This window comes from Gopherus evgoodei, chromosome 12 (genome assembly GCF_007399415.2).
Source record: "Gopherus evgoodei ecotype Sinaloan lineage chromosome 12, rGopEvg1_v1.p, whole genome shotgun sequence".
Classification (NCBI taxonomy): Eukaryota; Metazoa; Chordata; order Testudines; family Testudinidae; genus Gopherus; species Gopherus evgoodei.
In genome coordinates this window covers 19,010,454-19,032,813 of record NC_044333.1, presented here as the reverse complement: position 1 = coordinate 19,032,813, position 22,360 = coordinate 19,010,454, and the positions used below count along the sequence as shown (strand labels likewise).

The following is a 22,360-nucleotide window of genomic DNA, read 5'->3' as shown; positions in this document are numbered from 1 at the left end:
CATCAATATTATTTTACAACCCATCTCCTAAAACTGTTTATACAGTACTACTTTCAGTTTGCATCAGACTTGTAAAATGCACTGTGGGAAAATGAACAAACTCCATCACAAAGTAAAATTGGTATAATAGCATCTTGTTGATCGAGTTATTGATGCATCTCCTGGCAGCCCAAGTTACATATAAAGATCTGTCTGAGTTCTGTAGGGGTATTGCATCAGACCATTTTATTTTAGGAAATTGCACTTTTCTTGTCTTCCAGTAAAAAGCATACATTCTGTAATCCAGAACCATATATAAACATATATAGTGATACTCAAAAGGAACCACATGATTTTTTTTCTCCAGCTGCTGTGTAGATAGAGGAGAACTATGTTATTAAAAAGTTCTGTTTCATACATTTTAAAGGGTATGTGTATATGTAATGTCATATAAATAAATATTTTCCTTCTTATATTTCAGATGGATTATCCATGCTATGAAGTATGAACTAAAAATCCGTGCCGGGGATATGCCACCCAGGGATTTATACCAGCTGTCGCCTAGTGAAGTGAAGCAGCTTCTGTTGGATATTCTTCAGCCGCAGCAGCAAGGGAGGTAATGAAATTTGAGTTTGTATCTCATGCTGCTATTCATAATAGATCAATTGCATAATCTTTGTGTTTCTGAAATAATTTGTATGCATCTTAAATCATAGGTGTCTGCAATTAATTATGTTTGTCATACATTATGTATAATGCTGTGAGTTTGTCACAGAGGTCATGGAATTCAGGGATTCCATGACTTTCTGGGACCTCCGTGACTTCTGCAGTGGGCAGTGCGGCTGGCCCAGGGGCCACCTGAGCAGCTCGGGCAGCTCCTGGGCCAGCCGCACCAGCTGCTGCTGGGGCAGTCTTGGGCCACCGCCCCCCATTCCCCAGGAGCAGCAGCAGGAGTTTGGATGTGTGTGGGAGGGGGTGAGGGCTCTGGGAGGCACTTACCTTGGGGGGCTCCCCAGAAGCGGCAACATGTATCTCCATCAGCTCCTAGCTCTGTGCGCTGCCTCTGCCCAAAGGCACTGCTCCACATCTCTCATTGGTTGCGGTTCCCACCCAATGGGAGCTGCAGAGCTGGCACTTGGGGTAGGGGCAGCACGTGAAGCTAGGAGCTACGAGAGGGACGTTGCCGCTTCCAGGGAGCCGGGTAGGGAGCCTGCCAGCCCTTCCAAGCACCAGCAGTGGTCCACACACCGTTGCCCGCCACCCCCCCCAATCCCTCTCAACACCAGCAGGGGTCCTGGGCTGCTCCCCCCCCAGCACAAATCTGCTCCCAAGGTTTAGTCAGGGATATATCGTACAAGTCAGGGACACATCCATGGCTTTTACTAAAAATACCTGTGACTAAAACATAGCCTTCGTTATGCATATAGAGGTAGTGAAGACACACATTGATTTGTTTTGTTCTTTAAGCTGTCTGTGATTTTTCTGATTTTCTTGTACATGTCTAAAAACCTGCTCTATTGCCCCATAATCCTTGTCTGAAACTTTACAATAAAGTAATATTTGATACTGTAGACATCTGATGTGTAGGATTTTCCTAACCTAGCCTGACACTAAAAACCAAACAACATCCCAAGACTAGTTACTTAAGGAGTTTTCACCAGTGAAAGCAGGGTTTATCTGCTGCTCGTTGACCAGCTCCTTCTGAACTGTAATTATTCCTTGTTTAAATCCCCTGTCTCCTCAGCATCCTCAAGCCCAGCCACATTGTCTGACATGTACCATCTCCTTCAAGGCTGTAGCCTGGTTTTTATTAGCAGCCAGAGAGAGCATTTTTAATTGGTGCATCCAGGGGCGGCTCTAGCTTTTTTGCTGCAGCAAGCACAGCAGGCAGGCTGCCTTTGGCAGTGCACCTGCAGGAGGTCCCCAGTCCTGCAGATTCGGCGGCTTTCCTGTGGGAGGTCCGCTGGTCCCGTGGCTTCGGCGTACCTGCCACCGAATCACCACCAAATCTGTGGGACCAGTGGACCTCCTGCAGGCCAGCCACCAAAGGCAGTCTGACTGCCGCCCTTACAGTGACTGGCAGAGTGCCCCCCACGGCTTGCTGCCCCAGGCATGCACTTGGAGCGTTGGTGCCTGGAGCCGCCGCTGGGTGCATCACAAATGAGCAGGATAGAGGCTGAGGGCATTATCTCCATGCTGATCACAAATTGATGTGGGAGACTGAGGTCAGAAATTTCCTCTTACAGTTTTATTTTTTGCAGTAAGACTTGCTTACGTGGCTCATAATTTCTATAGTCCTTCTGGGCTATATGGGTGACAGTCTTCCCTGTCAATAAAGGAGATAAATACCATACATTCAATTCACAGCTCACCTCCAAAGCATATAAAAGACATCCATGTCATTTCCATACCTGTAGCAAGGTAACCATTTTAAATCTATGCTGCCTCCTAAGGCTGGTGTTCAGTGTCTGTCCTCACTTATCAAATTGATATATACTGACTGTGCAGTAGCGCCAGATCCAATTCATATCTTCTCTCTCACATCCTGCTCGTAGTGGTTCTGTTTCTACTTATGCTGGCACTGCACCAGCTCCAGTTTATTTTCTTCCAGATGCAGCTTTTCCTTCTCTAGACTCTGCTGATTCAGGAAACTCTTGATGGCATCTGGTTGTTTCTTCAGTCACCATGTACATCATCCTCTATACCTCCCTCGGGGATCCCAGTCCTGATGGTCAATTCTGGCCTTTGTCTCCCTTGGCCTCTGCTGGACTGCCAGTGAACTGAGTGTTCTCCTCAAGTCCTCATCCAGTTCTGAGCCACAATTCCTTTTCTGGTCATCTGTGTACAGCAGGCCAACCAGCTGTGTCTTTTTCAGCTCTTTAGAATTTAGCTTTCTTTTGCTGCACAACTCTTCTAGCTCCTCTTTCCTGAGCAATTCACAATTCATTTTTTGTTTCTCGTCTCCCCCCGCTTCCCTAAAATATAGGACAATTTTTCTCTTGGTTTTTCCTCTACAATACTTGTTCTTAGTGCTGCTGTTACTTACTGGAGATTCACTATTGGCATGATCCCACGCACACGGCCACCAATATGTCACAGAATTAGCCATATCTGTGCCCCCCTGAGTGCACCCCCTCAGGTACCAGGCCTGATCTCTTGCCAGAGTTTCACAATTCTGCCACTCTTATAGCCCGGGGCCTGGTCTAGTATCCTGTGTATCTACCATTCTTATCCTGCATGTTCTCTCTTTGGGAGTCTGTGATGAGTGGTGTATACGATGATCGAGAAGGTTGTCTGTGTCACTGTGTACATTGATTCAGACAGCCTTACAAAAACAAAAGTATTATTTATTTTAGCAGTAGTTAAAAAGAACTTAAAGAAGAAGGATTTTAAAACAACAAACAGTCTACGTGCATACCTGTCATACCATTTCCTGATGGTAACCTCAGCAGACCTGACTTCTTCAGACATCCCAGCAAAGTGTTGTGTGTTATTCTGGTTCCCCCAAACAGCTACCATACTTCCCTTGAAAGAAGGATTCTTTTAATCCTACTCACAGTCCCTTTGTTCTTCTTTGTTCATGGGCCTTTTCCTGCCCTGGTCCAATTCAGTTTTGTAGGTTGGCTGGAGAGGAGGCAAATATCACAACGAATAATACATAATCCATCTACCTAGTCCAACTGGCCAAGCCAGAGCAATCCACCGGCCAAGCCAGAGTAATCCAGCAGCCAAGCTGTAATGGACTCAGTTTGTCTCTTTCTGACCCCTTCGACAGTCCCATGTAAGAGCAGGCAGCCTCTGCCAGAAGCCCATTCTTTATCCCCTGACCGTCATCACTCTGTCTTTTGTCTTCAGACAGGGACGTGCTGAGTTCACCACCCCGCCTACCCAAAGCATTGATCATTCAGTCACAGGAGCTTCCATTGTGCTTCTGGAACCTCTGTTGATCTGGGTCAGTTTCAGCCAGTTCCTTAGTGACTCATTCATTGTAGCCCAGACAGCAAGGCGACACCCCATCTGATGTCACCTGTGCTGCCCCAACAGCAGACTTAACTCTTTCTCCCTCCTCCCCCACTGGGGAGTACTTCAAAGTATAGAGAGGAACTGAAGCACACACAGGAATCATAAAAATATTGCAGAAAATTTCCCATTTTGTCACACTAACCATATTTTCTTAGCAGGCCTATCTATATTTGACACCTGCCAGAATCTCCCTTTTGGGAGTATGATAGACCTAACCATCTGGCACTCTTAACTCAGAGCTGAGGCATTTTAACAGTTCAAAAAGTCCTTTGTTCCCGACTTCCGCCTGAAGCTCCAGCATGGCTGGAGGAAGACTTCACAGGGCTTGTTCCCTTAAATTTTCATGACTGGATTATCTCTAAAGCCATTGCCTGCCTTCCTGCAGATATGTATAACTACCAAGAATTAAATAAACTCTTAGATCCCAGATAGCTAACAGCATCATAGTAATCTAATAAACAGATTAGTAATTAGATTACTAATCTAATAAACAGTATATATAATATTCATAATAATAATAATAGAGATATCTCTTTCATTCTTCACAGAGAGTAAAGGTAACCGAAACTGGTGGTTATTCTGTTACTCTGTTCAAACACTCAAAATGTTATAAGGTGGGAGTGTATCTTAAATGAGGAGTTTAAGGTCATAATAAATTTTCCAACAGCCTAATGGGACCAGCTCATTCAATTATATAAAACTATTCAGCACAGCACTAATTAAAATGTAGGTTACCTACACAAATTGGCATGGTAAATAATTCATAATATTTAGTTTTCTGACTTCTCTGCCGCCAGTGTCTGGCACATGCATACAGGTTAGACGTTGTGCTCTCCTAAACAAGACTTGTTAATTTTTAATAAAACAGCTATATCTTTGAGCTGAGAGATGAAGTATGAAATGAGGCATCTGGTCCACAATTCCTTTTTTTTTCTGCACTCTTTTTTAGTAATATTAAAATAACTGAGGAAAACAGCCCTTACCCTAAGAACCTAGTTTGGTTTCTCAGGAAAGTTTTTTCAGTTCAGCACAGAGAGCTTGTACAAACTCCTGCTGCATGGGAAAAGATTTTCTCCTTCAAAGAGAAGACCTCTGAGGACTATACAGCTGCTAGGAAAAAATTTTTTTTCAGTTAAATAAAAGTATTATAAACTAACTATGAAATATTGCTACCATAGACTGTAGTTTTGTAGACTGAATTTACTCATTACAACCATTACCATTATTACCAGTTCTCACAGTTTTGTTGCTAGTCTTGCAATATTTGTCGTTCTTAAAGCCCCAGCTCTGGGAGTCATGTTTCTTTGTAAGAATCTCACCTTTCTTTTTAAAAAATGTAAGTTTGTAGTCCTTTATAATTGCAAAGAAAAGTTTGAAGATATGATCCACTAAACGCTCAAAAACTGGATGACAAATAAACAAAATCCAATATTTATTGTCCTTCAAAATCTCATTATTAAGCTGATCTCATAATTTTGGGGGATCTGACTCATGATTTTTCAATGCTCGTGGTTGGCAATACTGTACTACATTAGTCTACTAAACCCTTTTTATTAAATTAACAGTAGAATCAACTTCATAAATGTAGGTTTCTTAATTTCTTTAAAATTACAAATGCTGTAAAGCACTGAACATTTGGGATGAAGCACCAACAAAATTTCAGTTTACCAACTTCAATTTTTTTTTTATTTTATTGGTATAAAAATGTGTCTTCAACTTAGTACATTGTTTGCACTCTTATTTGGAATTGCTGGATTTAATATGAAAGCTATACTAACACTGTAAATTGTATTACATACAGTAGAGGGGATAATAAAGGAAATATGTATACTGTAGTAATTCTAGCATGGATCATGGTTTCTTCTTTATGCAACGTGTAAACATTTTGGTGCCATACACATGTGCCTGACAAATTATATCTCAGGTAAATTAAATGGCAAATTTGCTTTCCATATATATATATATATATATATATATATATAATTTCCCTAAACATATATATTTTTTCTTACGTATTATAGATGTTCTGTCAAATTCTTCCCTAGTACCTGGTAACTCCATTGACTTTGGTGTCGTTACAGCAGAGTTTAATTTGGCCTATGTCCTGTCCTGTCTTCTAGGTTAAATCAATTTAGGTGTTAAATGTTTTAGACCAGTTAATAAGTTATTATTAACTTATAATAATAATAAGAAGAAGAAGAGGACACCATCCCACATTTAAGCATAACACTCCAGCTTCTAAATCATCTTGCTTTTGTTCTTTTTAGGTTCTATTTTTATTTCCATATTTCATATTTATCAGGAAATGCAACACATACTGTGTGTGCATCATTGATGGATATTTACTGTTATTGCTTACCCTAATGGCTTAATTAAGTCACAAAGAAAGCTTTGTTTTGAATCTGAAACAGATTGGTTTTTCAAGCCCTTCAGTCGTTTTGTTTTGTCCACAGATGTTGGCTTAACAGACGTCAAATAGATGGTTCTCTGAATCGAACTCCCCATGGCTTCTATGACAGGGTGTGGCAAATCTTGGAGAGAACCCCCAATGGTGTAATAGTAGCAGAAAAATATTTACCACAGGTAAAAAGAAAATCTTCAGAGAGTTACACATTGGTTTTTAAACTACTGAATGCATTGCCATTGTATTTTTCTTCTCTTTTCATGGAATATGTGCTACAGATAACAAAGGATTCCAGGTGTAAAATAACATATTATGGTGCTGGAAGAAGCTTTGAGTTTACTATTTGCTTGTAACTGCAGTGAAAATATTTTAATATTCTGAAGAGGAAAAAAATCTCAGACAAGACTCCTAACAGAATGCTGTTATCATTGACTAGAAATTTGCTTCTCCTTTGATCCAACGGAACCCAGATTGTTAATGTTGGATAAATAATCCACAACAAATAATCCGACCAGTTCTATTAGAAATTTTTATTGAAATCAAATGGTTAAAATACATGCAGCATTTTATTATTTGTATTATGTCTTTTTCAGCAGCCAACACTATCTGATATGACTATGTATGAGATGAATTTTTCCCTTCTGGTTGAAGACATGTTGCAAAATATTGACCAGCCTGAATACAGACAAATTATTGTAGAGGTCAGTACCATATGATTAAGAGAAGTTTTATATACATGACTAGGTAACAATTTTGAGAGAGAGTAACTGAACCCCATAGAGAATTGAATTAACAAGAGTGGTTTAAAATCACAGATAAGCACTTGCAGATCCAAACTACTATGGCAGTTTGTAGGATACTGTCTCCATAGATTTTTGTGTTTTATATTAAGCAGGTTCACATTAATGTATTTGGATAACGCATTTCAGGATGTTGGGGTCCCCACACTGCACCAAACAAAGCAAACAGTAGCCATAGAGTTAATAATACTGGGCCAGGGGAGCAGCAGACTTTCAAATAAAATGATAATTCCAAAATAGCACTGTATGCCTCCCCCAACTTAAGCCACAGGATCCTTTCTTCAAAGCCCAACTGTTCTAAACACCAGTTCCACCTGCCAGATGACAACTCCTCCCTCCCCTCTCTCTTGGGCAATCCAAAGAGCCACACTTGCCCCAATGAATCAACAGTATTTAACCAGTAGCTCCCTCCAGTATTACAACACCTGCTAACAAAGTGAGGCAATAGAGTCCTGCCATCCTGTTAGGTACCTTTCCCCCTAGAGCCAGGCCCTGGGCATGCTGTCTGAGCAAACCAGGGGGCAGTTTTCCCTTCAGTAGCTGCCTAGTATTTCTTGCCTGCGACTATGAATCTGTCCTTGGATATTCCCTGGCACTTAGGAGTCCAAAACTATTTTGATCATGCTCAACAACTACTGGTACAACATCTCAACCTGCAGCTGAAAGATATGGCCTGGAGCAGTGGATCTCAAACTTTTTTACTGGTGACCCCTTTCACATCGCAAGCCTTTGAGTGCGACCTCCCCCCCCCCCATAAGTTAAACATACTGTTTAATATATTTAACACCATTATAAATGCTGAAGGCAAGCAGGGTTTGGGGTGGAGGTTGGTATCTCATGACCCTCTATGTAATGACCTTGCAACCCCCTGAGGGGTCCTGACCCCCAGTTTGAGAAACCTTGGCCTAGAGTCCCCAAGGACACAAGTGATCAATATACAATCCACCACCAATTGCTAGTCACACTCTTAAGGCCTGCAGGTCAGTCAGGCAAGTCAGTTATTCCCATTTTAAAACTGTTCCAGCTGCAAGGAATTCAGTATCCTTGGACTTAAATTTGTTGTTTGTTGCTTATATAGATTCCATTGGTAGTACATCTAGATTTTAGTTGTTTAATGTGTCTCATATTTACAAATGCTTGCCCTTGCCTACAGCTAAGCCTTTGTCTATTCCCTAGTGTTGGTTATTTCCTCAGATTACTGTAATGATCTTTTGGCTGTTCTACCTACTTCATCAATTTCAAACTTATATTTTATATAAAATTCTGCTTTTTCAATATATAGAAATTCAAATATTACCTGTTTACATTGCCTTAATGAAGATGTTTCTTCAGGAATCGCTATATGGCTTGTATCAAGCATGAGCTTGTGTTTACAACATCATCTTTTACATAACCTAATCTTAAACTGGCCTAAAATTCAAGGGTTTTTTGTTTGTTTGTTTCCTATTCTAGTTGTTAATGGTTGTATCTGTTATTTTGGAGAGAAACCCTGAGTTAGAGTTTCAGGATAAAGTGGATTTGGACAAACTGGTGAAAGAAGCATTTCATTATTTCCAGAAAGATGAGATCAGGCTAAAGGGAGTTGAAAAACAAGTGAGTAAAATATTCACTTCGTGTAAAATTTACCGTTCTTCTCAATCAAAGGCAAAATTGGGTAACAAATTGTAAATGTGTGAGGTTGAAAATAAAACAGACATACAGAACTCCCAAATGGAATCCATGAAATTTAATTCTATTTAAGTACTATGTAATATGACAGGTTTATGGATGGATCTTGTAGTGTCTGTAAAAGTATCTTCATAGCAACAGAGACAGCCATCGTAAATCTCTTTGAACTCCAAGTCCTTGAGGGCTAGACAACGAGCCCACAAAGGTGCTTGAGATAAAGTGTGTCCTACCTCACTGAATGTTAGAATGATTGTTTAGGAAAAAGTTAGTGTGTTAAAATGAAATGTTTCCTCTTTGATAGAGGAGCAAGAAGGTAAGCAGTGGTGGTATCTAAATAGATGCAGGATATGATATTTAAAACCAGCCTGAAGTTAGGATCCTAAATCCATTCTGAGGCACCTAAATAAGTGCCCAGATATTCAGAAGTGCTGAGTACCCAGAAACTTCAGCTGACCTCAACAAGAACATTTTGGTGGTAACAAAAACTCAGTTTTGCATCTAAAGTGTTTACCCATTGATTACTGATTCTAGAGGAGGTGGCCATAACCTACTGAGCTGTTTCTTCTTCAGTAGTTTAGGAAACAGCACTGGTTTCTAATTAACCACCGATCACTAAATAGTTCTAAAGAAAATATTCCAAAATGATATAAAAGTCTTCCTTCTGCAATGGCCTCTGTATGTTCCCACTTACAGAATTTGATGCCTCTAATGGTGAACTACACAATTGTATACCAAAGGTCTATCTACTGGAGAAGGGCAGTAGCGTGCTTATGCTAGGATGACATGATTGGCTCCATCTACACAAGGAAGAGTACCTCTGACCATCTCAATTCCTTCACTACCGCTGCAGAGAGCTAAACTGAACTACCTCTCATGCACATGAGTTAATTAGCTTATCTTCTTATAGTTAGTTCTTGGTTAGTTCCTTATAGTACAGTTAATTAGTTGTTGCGACTGCTTGCCTCAGAGTCTGGGTCAGCTGACTCAGGCTCACAAGGCTATAAAATTACAGTGTGGACATTCTGACTGACTGGAGCCCAAACCCAGAAGTCTACACAGCAATAAAACAGCCTCACAGTCAGATTCCTACAAGCCCGAGTCAGCTGGCATGGGCCAGTTGTGGGTGTCTAGCTGCTGTACAGACATACCCTAAGTTATCAAGCAAGAGTCACACCCTGCTTTCTTATACAAAGTGACTATTGCACGTTAGGAGTGGATCAAGAGGTGGGTGGGGAAGCAGCAAGTTAAGAGAAATAGAAATGACTGGCTGTAAGAATGAAGGTGAAATTAGGCAAACTGCCTGTTAACCCAAGAAATCTAAACTACATGTTAAACTGTATGTTTCCCTTGTAAACCAAAAATACCATGAGTATTCTCACTCTAGATTAAAAGCTGCACATTTGATTGCCTTATGAATCAGATCAATATCCTTCTATATGTGAATGTCTCTTATCAGTTTGCTTGGACTTCCAAAGGAGTTAAAATCTAAAATATGGTTACTTGAGGTCTCACTAGAGAATATAAACTACAGTTATTTATGTTAAAGAATAAAAGGGGAAATACAGTCTTTGAAATGAAATCTAACAACTTGTTATTTACTGGATACCGATGGAAGCAACAGAGAAACTGGAAAAGCTGAAATCTGAGCATTTACCAGGCACATGTCCAATAGAAATCAGAGGATGGCCCCGTCCATCAAGCCCTAAAACTAAGGTATATAAAGCTGAAGTCACTATGTGCTCAAGAAAGTTGACTGAACCCATCAAGTAGCTGCAGAATCTTGAGTCCAACTGACACTTGGATCAGCTGTGTGGAAAAGACGGTTACTCACCTTTGTAACTGTTGTTCTTCGAGATGTGTTGCTCACATCCATTCCAGGTAGGTGTGCACGCCGTGCGTGCACGTTCGTCGGAAACTTTTTTACCCTAGCAACTCCAGTGGGCCGGCAGGTCGCCCCCTAGAGTGGCGCCGCCATGGCGCTCTATATATACCCCTGCCGGCCCGCCCGCTCCTCAGTTCCTTCTTGCCGGCTACTCCGACAGTGGGGAAGGAGGGCGGGTGTGGAATGGATGTGAGCAACACATCTCGAAGAACAACAGTTACAAAGGTGAGTAACCGTCTTTTCTTCTTCGAGTGATTGCTCACATCCATTCCAGGTAGGTGACTCCCAAGCCATACCTAGGCGGTGGGGTCGGAGTGAGAAGTCGCGGCACGGAGCACTGCAGTTCCGAAGGCCGCATCCTCCCTCGACTGCTGGACCAGGGCGTAGTGGGAAGCAAAGGTGTGGACCGATGACCAGGTCGCTGCCCGACAGATTTCCTGGATGGGCACACGGGCGAGGAAAGCTAGCGACGACGCCTGCGCCCTGGTAGAATGCGCAGTCACACGGCCCGTAGGGACATGGGCCAAGTCATAACAGGTCCTGATACAGGACGTAACCCAAGAGGATACCCTCTGGGAGGAGATAGGAAGCCCTTTCATACGGTCCGCTACCGCCACAAAAAGCTGGGGGGATTTTCGGAAGGGCTTAGTCCTCTCTATGTAGAACGCGAGAGCCCTACGAACATCCAGCGAGTGGAGCTGCTGCTCCCTGCCTGAGGAGTGAGGTTTTGGGAAAAAAACCGGAAGGAAAATCTCTTGGTTGACGTGGAAGGCTGAGACCACCTTGGGCAGAAAAGCAGGGTGTGGTCTCAGCTGCACCTTGTCCTTGTGGAAGACCGTATATGGGGGGTCTACCACAAGAGCTCGGAGCTCCGACACCCGTCTAGCTGAGGTGATAGCCACTAGAAAGGCAGTTTTCCAAGAGAGGTAGAGCAGGGAGCAAGTAGCTAACGGCTCAAAGGGGGCCCCATGAGCCGGGACAACACCAGGTTAAGATCCCAGGTTGGAGCAGGGGGACGGACGTTAGGGAATAAACGTTCCAGCCCTTTAAGGAATCTCGACACCGTCGGGTGAGAAAAAACGGAGCGACCGTCCGCACCCGGGTGAAAGGTGGAGATAGCTGCTAGGTGGACTCGCAACGACGATAAGGCCAGACCTTGCCCTTTGAGGGACCAAACGTAGTCTAAGATTTCGGTTACCGAAACTTCCATAGGGCGGAGATTTCTCTCTACGCACCAACAGGAGAAGCGCTTCCATTTCGCCGAATATGTGGCTCTTGTGGACGGTTTCCTGCTGCTCAAGAGCACCTCTCTCACAGGCGTGGAGCAGCGCAGCTCGGAACCAGTCAGCCACGCAGGAGCCACGCCGCTAGGTGCAGCGACTGCAGGTCTCGGTGACAGAGGGTCCCGTGGTCCTGGGTAATCAGGTCCGGATGAAGGGGCAGGGGAACTGGGTCGGCTATGGCCAAGTCCAGCAGCATGGTGTACCAGTGCTGCCTGGGCCATGCCGGGGCCACCATGATCACGAGAGCCCTGTCCCTGCGCACCTTCAGGAGGACCTTGTGGACCAGAGGGAACGGGGGAAATGCATAGTACAGGTGGGTCGACCACTGGATGAGGAAGGCATCCGCTATCGACCCCGGCTCCCTGCCCTGAAAGGAGCAGAACGCTTGGCACTTCCTGTTCCCTTTGGACGCGAAGAGGTCCACCCGGGGATAACCCCACCTCCGGAAAATGGAGAGAGCGACGTCCGGGCGAAGGGACCACTCGTGTGACAGGAAGGATCTGCTCAATCGATCTGCCAGAGTGTTCCGTACTCCAGGGAGGAAGGAAGCCCTGAGGTGAATGGAGTGGGCTACGCAAAAGTCCCAGAGTCGTATCGCCTCGCGGCACAGGGAGGAGGACCTGGTGCCTCCCTGCTTGTTGATATAGTACATGGTCGTCGTGTTGTCCGTGAACACGGCGACACAACGACCCTGAAGCTGATGACAAAACGCTTGACAAGCAAGGCGGACCGCTCTCAACTCCCGCATGTTGATGTGGAGCCCCACCTCCTCCTGGGACCACAGGCCCTGTGTCCGCAGGGTCCCTAGGTGGGCCCCCCAGCCTAGATCTGAGGCATCCGTTGTCAGGGATACCGAGGGCTGAGAGGGGTGAAAGGGAAGACCCGCACATAATACGGACTGGTCTAACCACCAGCCGAGAGAATCTAAGACCTTCTGGGGGATTGTGACTAACATGTCTAAAGGTTGCCTTGCCGGCCTGTAATGACTGATAAGCCACAGCTGGAGAGGCCTCATGTGGAGCCGAGTGTAGTCGGTCACAAAAGTGCACGCCGCCATGTGGCCTAACAGGGTTAGACATGTCCTCACTGACGTCAATGGGGCTGACCGCAAACGTTGAACGATCGCCGCCATGGTCTGGAACCGTTGCAGAGGCAGCGAGGCCCTGCCCACAGTGGCATCCAGGACGGCCCCGATAAATTCCACCTTCTGCGTGGGCCTCAGAGTGGACTTGTCTGTGTTTATCAAGAGGCCCAGACTTGCAAATATGGCGGTGATCATGCGGACATGGCTGTTGACCTGCTGTTCCGACGTGCCCCGAATCAACCAGTCGTCCAGATAAGGGAACACGTGGACACGGTTGCGCCGAAGATGCGCCACGACAACTGCCATGCATTTTGTAAACACCCTCGGGGCCGTGGACAGGCCGAATGGGAGGACTGCAAATTGATAATGAAGAGCCCCCACAACGAAGCGGAGAAAGCGTCTGTGGCGCGGCCAAATGGCAATGTGGAAATACGCGTCCTGCATGTCGAGGGCGGCGTACCAGTCTCCCGGATCCAGGGATGGAATAATGGTCCCCAGGGATACCATGCGGAACTTCAACTTCACGAGGTATTTGTTGAGTTCTCGCAGGTCGAGGATAGGCCTGAGGCCCCCCTTGGCCTTGGGGATCAGAAAGTAGCGGGAATAAAACCCCTTGCCTTTCTCGTTTTCCGGAACCGCCTCTATAGCTCCTTTGCTGAGGAGCGTCTGCACCTCCTGCCAAAGGAATTGCTCGTGAGAGGGGTCCCTGAAGAGGGACGAGGAAGGAGGGCGGGAAGGAGGAAACGAAACAAACTGCAGGCGGTATCCCGTCTGCACCATGCTTAAGACCCAGCGGTCCGATGTTATTTGGGACCACGCCGGGAGGAAAAACGAAAGGCGGTTGGAAAATGGGGGGGAAGGATCCATAGGGGAAACTGTTACCGCGCCCTCGGGCGCACCTTCAAAATGAAGGCTTAGGACCAGGCGGGGGTTTTGAGGAGCCTTGGTTCTGCCCCCCTTGGTTCCCAGACTGCCTGCGCCTACCGTTCCTGCCGCGGCGCCTGTAAAGGTCCTGCCGCTGGCGGAACTGGGAAAACGGCCTACGTTGTTGCTGTTGTTGCGACCTAAAGGGTCTACGCTGCGTCACGGGGGTGTGCATCCCGAGGGACCGCATAATGACCCGGTTGTCTTTTAGACTCTTGAGTCTGGGGTCTGTCTTATCAGAAAACAGGCCCTGGCCTTCGAAAGGAAGGTCCTGTATAGTGTGCTGGAGCTCCGGCGGAAGGCCGGAAACCTGCAGCCAGGAGATGCGACGCATCGTAACTCCTGACGCGAGGGTACGGGCAGCCGAGTCCGCAGCGTCCAAGGAGGCTTGTAAGGCCGTGCGTGCGACCTTCTTGCCTTCGTCCAAGATGGCCGTAAACTCTTGGCGAGCATCCTGTGGCAGCAGCTCCTTAAATTTGTCCACTGCCACCCAGGAGTTAAAGGCGTATCTGCTCAGCAGGGCCTGTTGGTTAGAGACCCTGAGCTGCAGCGCCCCAGCCGAATACACCTTACGGCCAAGGAGGTCCATCCGCCTGGCTTCTCTGGATTTGGGGGCTGGAACCTCCTGGCCGTGACGCTCCCTATCGTTCACCGATTGCACCACCAGTGAACCGGGAGTCGGGTGAACATGTAGATATTCGTATCCCCTAGAAGGGGCCATGTACTTTCTCTCGACCCCTTTCGCTGTCGGAGGGATGGAGGCCGGGGACTGCCAGATAGTATTGGCGTTGGCCTGGATGGTCCGTATAAAGGGCAGGGCGACCCTGGTGGGAGCATCAGAAGAGAGGATGGTGACAATTGGATCCTCTATCTCCAAGACCTCCTCTGCCTGCAGACTCAGATTTTGAGCCAATCGCCTGAGGAGGTCCTGGTGCGCCCTGAGATCCAGCGGGGGGGGACTGTTGGAGGAGGTACCCGCCACCGCCTCATCCGGGGAGGAGGATGATGAGACCCCAGGCACGAGAGTGTCTAACTGAGGGTCTTCCTCAGCCCTCGCCTCTGCCTCCGGAGCCGCAGCGGAGTCCTGCTGTTTGGACCCTTCCTCCCCTTCCGGGGAGGGAGGGGGGCGAGACAAGGAGGCTTCAGGGGCCCTACGCTCCGCAGTCGCCGGTCTAGCAGGGAGCTGCTGGGGGCCCTGGGCCTGATGATATGCCCAGGGTGTCCAGAATCCCCACTGTTGTGGGCCTTGGTCTTGCAGCGGCGGATCACCGAACAGCACCGCCTGCCGGTCGGTGCCCAGCGCATACCCGCTGTCCGTCTGGGAGGATACGGACGGCTGTCTCGAGGGCCACGGTGGGGCTGACCCCGGATGGTAAGGGTCTGCGCGGGCCGGCACGGAGGATCGTCTCGGTGCCGGGGACCGGTGCAGGGAGTCATATCGGTGCCGGGACCGGGATCGGGACCGGGATCTGTCACGGTGCCGGGATCCTGATCGGTACCGGGCGCCGCTTCGGTACCGGGACCTGCCACCAGCTCGGTGCCGGGAGGTCGACCGGGACCTACCACCAGCTCGGCGCCGGGAGGTCGACCGAGACCGGGACCTGCCACCAGCTCGGTGCCGGGAGGTCGACCGGTGCGGCGAGTAGCGTCGGGACCTGCTCCTGGAGTCGCGGTGCCGGAGTCGCCGACTGGAGCCTGACCGCGACCGCCTCGATGCCGACCGTTGCCGCGAGTGCGACCGGTGCCGCTGAGGGGAGCGGTGCCGGGACTGCGAGCGGCGTCGGGATCTGGAGCGCCCAAGACGTCGGGACCTGGATGGCGAACGACTGTCTCTGGGCGGCGCCGACATCATGGGCTTGCCTCTGGACACAACCCGCACCGGAGGTACCGGGGGTGGCAGCCGAGTGGGCTCAGTCAGGGTGATAAGGTCCCGAGCCGAGGCGAAGGTCTCCGGTGTGGATGGGACCACTACCTCAACCCCAGATCTCATGGGGGAGCTCGGCGGCACCGGACTCAACGGACCCGCCGGGCCCGGAGTCAACGGTGCTGACGGTGCCGGCGGCGCCGTGGCCGATGTCGAGGCCGGGCGCTCAAGCCGGGTCTGCCTGGCCGGAGTATCAGACTTCGACGGCCTTGGCTCTGATTCCAGTGCCGGAGAGGGTCAGTGCCGAGGAGTCTTCTCGGTGCCGGAGCGATCCGGTGCCGGTGCCGATACCACGGCCTGCGAAGCCGACGGGTCAAATGCCGCCTCCATTAGGAGAGTTCGGAGCCTCTGATCCCTCTCCTTCTTTGTCCTCGGCTTAAAAGCCTTACAGATGCGGCACTTGTCGGATCTGTGCGATTCCCCGAGGCACTTCAGGCACGCTTCGTGGGGATCGCTGGTAGGCATGGGCTTCTTGCAGGCCGCACACTGCTTGAAGCCCGGCGAAACAGGCATGAGCCTGGCGCCGGGTGCCGGGAAGGGCTAAGCCCCCGGCGAAGAACTACTTAACAACTATTTAACTAAACTATCTACTTAACAAACTAATTAACAACTATAATGGAACTAGAGATGAACTATAGATAAACGATAGAGAACTAGGAGAGCTAGGGACGTGGAGGACAGCTAAGCCGCGCTCCACAGTTCCAACGACCGACACGGCGGTAAGAAGGAACTGAGGAGCGGACGGGCCGGCAGGGGTATATATAGAGCGCCATGGCGGCGCCACTCTAGGGGGCGACCTGCCGGCCCACTGGAGTTGCTAGGGTAAAAAAGTTTCCGACGAACGTGCACGCGCGGCGCGCACACCTACCTGGAATGGATGTGAGCAATCACTCGAAGAAGAAAGGACTCTTCCTCCATCTCAGGGTTAAGAAGGATAACAAGTGTTTAGATTTCATTTCAAAGTTTATATTTACCCTTTTATTCTTTAACATAAATAACTGTAGTCTGCACTCTCTAGTGAGACCTCATGTAACCATATTTTAGATTTTAACTCCTTTGGAAGTCCAAACAAACTGGCATATGACTGAAAATCATAACTTTAAGTCAGAGGTCAGCAATCTTTCAGAAGTGGTGTGCCGAGTCTTCATTTGTTCACTCTAATTTAAGGTTTCACGTGCCAGTAATACATTTTAATGTTTTTAGAAGGTCTCTTTCTATAAGTCTATAATACATAACTAAACTATTGTTGTATGTAATGAAAATAAGCTTTTTTAAATGTTTAATAAGCTTCATTTAAAATTAAATTAAAATGCAGAGCCCCCCCGGACCGGTGGCCAAGACCCGGGCAGTGTGAGTGCCACTGAAAATCAGCTTGCGTGCTGCGTTCGGCACGCGTGCCATAGGTTGCCTACCCCTGCTTTAAGTAAATGCTTTTACTATTCTAAACGTGTCCCTTTTGGATCAATCAAGTCAAAGAGTAGTGATCATACTCTTAAAAGTGCTTTAAAGACAAGTGCATCATTGGAAGTGTGATAAATATTAGGAATTGAGAATTTATGATAGTAAGTAAATGTAATAAGAAATCTTGGTGATTTGTGTTGTTCCTTGATATAACCACTGAGCCTCAATTCTACTATGTGATAACTGCTTGCAAGACTACTGGATGTGTAACAGATCTAGAACACTGGTTGTGTCTACACTTGAGTGGTGAACCGTTGACTATATACTAATTTGGTTCTGGGCGAATTAATAAATTGTTAGTTGGTTAAGAATAAGCAAATGTCCTGATTTGGGAAATACTCTTCAATTTAAAAGTTGACCTGAAAAGAACGCAGTTTTAAAACCAAAAAACTAATGCTCCCCTCACTCAGTAAAAAGAAGTCATCTTATTAGATACCATTCTATATTGGCTATAACAGTTATCCAATTGGCAAACCAAGTTGGTTAGATTTCAACATAAGAATAGCCATACTGGGTCAGACCAAAGGTCCATCTAGCCCAGTATCCTGTCTTCTGACAGTGGCCAATGCCAGGTGCTTCAGAGGTAGTGAACAGAACAGGCAATCATCAAGTAATCCATCCCCTGTTGCCCATTCCCAGTTTCTGGCAAGCAGAGGGCTGGGAACACTACCTTTAAAATCTAACTGGCATCTCAGTAAGTTCATAAAAATTGCCTCCCATTCACACCTACAAAGCCCTTCAGAAAATCTGACATTATGTGTTGCCACTAGGAAAAGTGTAAGGAAAAGCCTATTAGTAAACAGAGTCTTTCTTGTTGAATTAAAAAGTGTACTGAGCATTGTTATACATTAAACCCAGAGGTACCAGTTCTCCAGCCAAAGATGCACTATGTAGCTGCCTATGTTGCTTGCCTGAGACAGATCCCAATTGTAGGGATTTGCAAAGCAAGAATAAGGAGTTTTGTTCATACATTCACTAAGCACTACTAATTGGATGTGGCACAGCGATCCAGTGCTTTGTTTGGTAAGGTGGTGCTAAACAGGGCAGCCCAGAGGATTTAGGGGGCCTGGGGCAAAGCAATTTTGGGGGCCCTGTCCATAAAAAAAAGTTGCAATACTATAGAGTACTATATTCTCATGGGGGTCCCTGCGGGGCCTGGGGCAAATTGCCCCAATTTCCCCCCTCAACCCCCCCCCCCCGGGTGGCCCTGGTGCTACGGTTTATTTTTCCTAGAACTCCTGGCCCTTAATTGTCTATGATGAGAGGGGGGCACTGTGCTAATCTCCCATACAGAGGAATGCACAGAGACCTTTAAGGAAATAATAAGGGTTACTTACTAATAGCAGTTGTTCTTCAAGAGCTACCTCTGCACATGCTGCCTTCCTCCTTGTCCTCTGCCTTAGGAATCTGCAGGCTAGGGAGAAGGAACTGAGGTGGTCAGGGTGAGGAGAGGATTCCTCCTTACACAGATTAAGACAATGATGTACACCACAGTGGGAAATGGTTTGTTATACAGTTCCACAGCTCAAGACTTGAGAAGCCAAATCCCTAAATTGCGAATGTACGCAGGCAACTCTCAAAGAACAGTAGTTATTAGTAAGTAACGCATTTTCCTTAAATACTCATGAATGGAACTTTATATGATTGTTTACAAAGAGAGATCCTAGATTTGGAAAATGTATTAAATTAGCTTCTTAGTTTTAGGAGTAAGAATTGTCAGTAACATAAAATAAAATAGTGGTTTGAAGCCAGAATGCATTACTTAGACCCAGATGGTTTCTCCACCCATGAAAATTTTCAACATTTCAAAAATGTTCATGTTCCACAGCAGGACCAACCTAAGATCTTTTGAAAACTTTCATGAAAAAAGCATAACAGGGACACCCACTCCAGCCTAGCTGGTAGCCCAGTAGCTAGGGTATTCACCCAGGATGTGGGAGATCCAGGTTCAAGTCTGTGCACCTCCCACAGCCTGAGTGAGGGCCCTAGCCACGAGGCTGCTAGCTAGGCTTGGTTGGGTGTCTCTCTCAGACCAGAAATACGTTTCAGTAAAAAAGTTCCAGTGTAGATGAATCAGCATTTCCCAATGAGAAATCCTTCTGTCAAAAAATTCCTGACCAGCTCTGCGTCTTAGTACTTTCCTGTTAATACTTTCCTATTAATAATTATTCCAGCACAGAAAGCTTCACATGGAGTTAAGGTGACTTGCATTCATTCCCCAAACATAAACTAAAAATACAAGAAATCCTTAGTTCAGGTTTTTTCACAAACTCTGGCCCTGATTCAGCAAGGTAATTATAATATTTCTAACTACCTTACTAAATCAAGACCTTTAAAAATCACTTCGTCTTTCATGTATATTAGACAATATCCTCACAAATAAGGCCTGGCTTACATTTAAAATTGAAGTTGACGTAGCAAGAAAGATCAGGGGTAAAAATCCATACCCTTGAGTGCTATTACACTGACTTAACCTCCAGTGTAGACAGCCAGGTCAACAGAAGAAGGCTTCGGTCAACCTAGCTGCCATCACTCCGGGTGCTAGTGTTCCTAGAATGATGGAAAGACCCACTGAAGACTGCGTCTACACTAAGGGACGATGCAGGTGTAGCTTCTGCACTGTAGCTATGCTGCTATAGTCTCTGTAGTGTAAACATGGCCTTAAGTATAAGTAAGAAGTCCAAATTTTCATTTCATCCGTAACTGAGCTTTTAAAATACCTGGACTCTTTTATGTGATATGAGTCTAGGAAGAAAATATTTGTTTTTTCTTATAAGGTTAATGGAATAAGTCCCATACTTTAGCTGCATTTTTAAACACAACTTTAGTCATGGAGTTGAAACCAGCCCCACCATAATGTTTGAAGAGAGATTACCTAACTAATATGTTTTGCAAACATTGTGAAGAAACTGACCTGTCATTAGGAAATGAAGAGGAAATTATCTGACCAGAATATGTAATAAGTTCTTTCACAAAACTATGCCCAAATATAGTAGGCGCACTCTAAGATTTCTAAGAAAGTCTTTAAGCAATTGAACACATATATATTGTACCTTTAGAAAAATCTTAGATTTTAAAATTCCTGTTTGACAACTCGTTGAACAATGGGTCCTGTGGCACCTCATAGACTAACAGACGTATTGGAGCATAAGCTTTCATGGATGAATACCCACTTTGTCAGATGCATGTATTGACCCACGAAAGCTCATGCTCCAATACGTCTGTTAGTCTGTAAGGTGCCACAGGACTCTTTGCTGCTTTTACAGATCCAGACTAACCCAGCTACCCCTCTGATCATTGAACAATGAGTGTCATACAAAAAGACTGACAATGTCAACAATGAGAATTGCACTTTTCTCCTATAAAATGGTTTCAATTGATTTACTCTGTACCAATGGTTAATCTTGATTCTTATCAATCAACACTTTGATAGAAAAATACACTTTTTTGTTTTTGTTTTTATAGGATGACATGACTTCATTTTACAACACTCCCCCAATGGGAAAAAGAGGAACATGCAGCTACTTGACTAAAGCTGTGATGAATTTATTGTTGGAAGGGGAAGTGAAGCCATGCAGTGATGATCCCTGTACCATTAGCTAAAGTTCAGAAAGAAATATAGGAACCGTTGCTTATTTAGGTTTTAGTGTAGTTTTGCATGTGATGTTTAATTCCTATTTTGAAGAGTAGTCATGGGCAGTACTATAAATCTGTACCATCCTTCACTGTGATAAGCAGAATTTCTTAGGGTAGTAAATGCCACAACTGATTATTTGGCAGTAAAAATAAATGTATTTAATCAAGAAAAAAATCTCAACTGCAATCAGCAATCTTCACCTAAATGTCAAAATAGTGTGCTGACTGAAAATTATGCATGAAACATGACATACAGTTCATATTAAATGAGCCCAATGACATTTCAATAAAGTTGGCTGGGCCTGTATTTTTGCTTATGCAACTGTTTAAAAACAAATGATACACTTAGTTATTTGTGTAATTTTGAACTAACAGTTTATGCAAGATTTATTACCTCTTTCTTCCATTTGTACTGTAATTATTACAAAATGTTTACTGTAAATGCTGAGTAAAATACAGCCAGAATTTTTAAAAAACAGAGAATGCATTTGAACTAATAGTTAGCACACAAAATAGATTGACACTTACAAAACCACTCTTGCTTTCACGTTATTTGGTCACCTTGGTCAAAGTGTAGGTAAAAGAAAAACAATATTCTGCACAAAATATTTTCTTTACAATTCAATTTAATTGGTTATAAATGTATGAGAATTGTTTAGGGTTTTAATGGCTTAGTTATAACCTGATTACACAGATTGCGGACTGCCAGAAAATGAATATAAAATATGTAGAATTGCTTTTTATATTTTAAATAAATGTCATTGCAGCTAGCCACATGTTCAAAAGTTTGTATGAGATTTATAAATTAAAACTGGAAACAGTTAATATGGGATGAAAATTTTTAAAAATGTATTTAATTGAAATTAATGTTGGGAAGATGACTAAAGAGAGACGTTCATTAAATATAAGCATTTGACAAGTTCTTTCCTGTATTGATAGTTTATTTGTCTCCTATGCTTGAAGATTAATACAGACTCTACAGAGCCTAAAATAACAAAGCTTGAATTATTTTGAAGAAGGTAGTTTCCACATTCCTTTATAATAGCTTGCTTTTTCTGTTGATCCCCTTTGAGTCTGATCCAAATCTTGTGGGAAGGACTCCCATTGGCTTTTATGGCTATTGGATGAGGCCCTTTTGAGCATATATCATCAAAACAGATGTTGTGACGGAATAAAATATATTCAACTGACTGAGATTTGTGTATAGCGTTGGTAATCTAATAAATGGTGGTCCACCACAAGAATGTTTTACAATAAATTGATTTCTTTTAAATCTATATTAAATATGTAGT

The 22,360-nt window shown here is 45.1% G+C and overlaps 1 protein-coding gene across 6 annotated transcripts in view; it reads left to right on the top strand.

The window, feature by feature from the left end:
• Positions 1-21,991, top strand: part of PHKB (phosphorylase kinase regulatory subunit beta) — a 206,971-nt gene extending 184,980 nt beyond the window's left edge. For 5 of the 6 annotated variants that reach the window (XM_030581825.1, XM_030581823.1, XM_030581826.1 and 2 more), the window contains 5 exons: positions 461-595; positions 6,456-6,585; positions 7,000-7,107; positions 8,659-8,799; positions 20,898-21,991. In XM_030581825.1, the coding sequence (XP_030437685.1) occupies positions 461-595; positions 6,456-6,585; positions 7,000-7,107; positions 8,659-8,799; positions 20,898-21,035 (652 nt within the window). In that variant the 3' untranslated portion in view covers positions 21,036-21,991. The remainder of the gene's footprint in view (positions 1-460; positions 596-6,455; positions 6,586-6,999; positions 7,108-8,658; positions 8,800-20,897) is intronic. The other variant, XM_030581824.1, reaches the window with a different exon arrangement.
• The last annotated feature ends 369 nt before the right edge of the window (positions 21,992-22,360 follow it).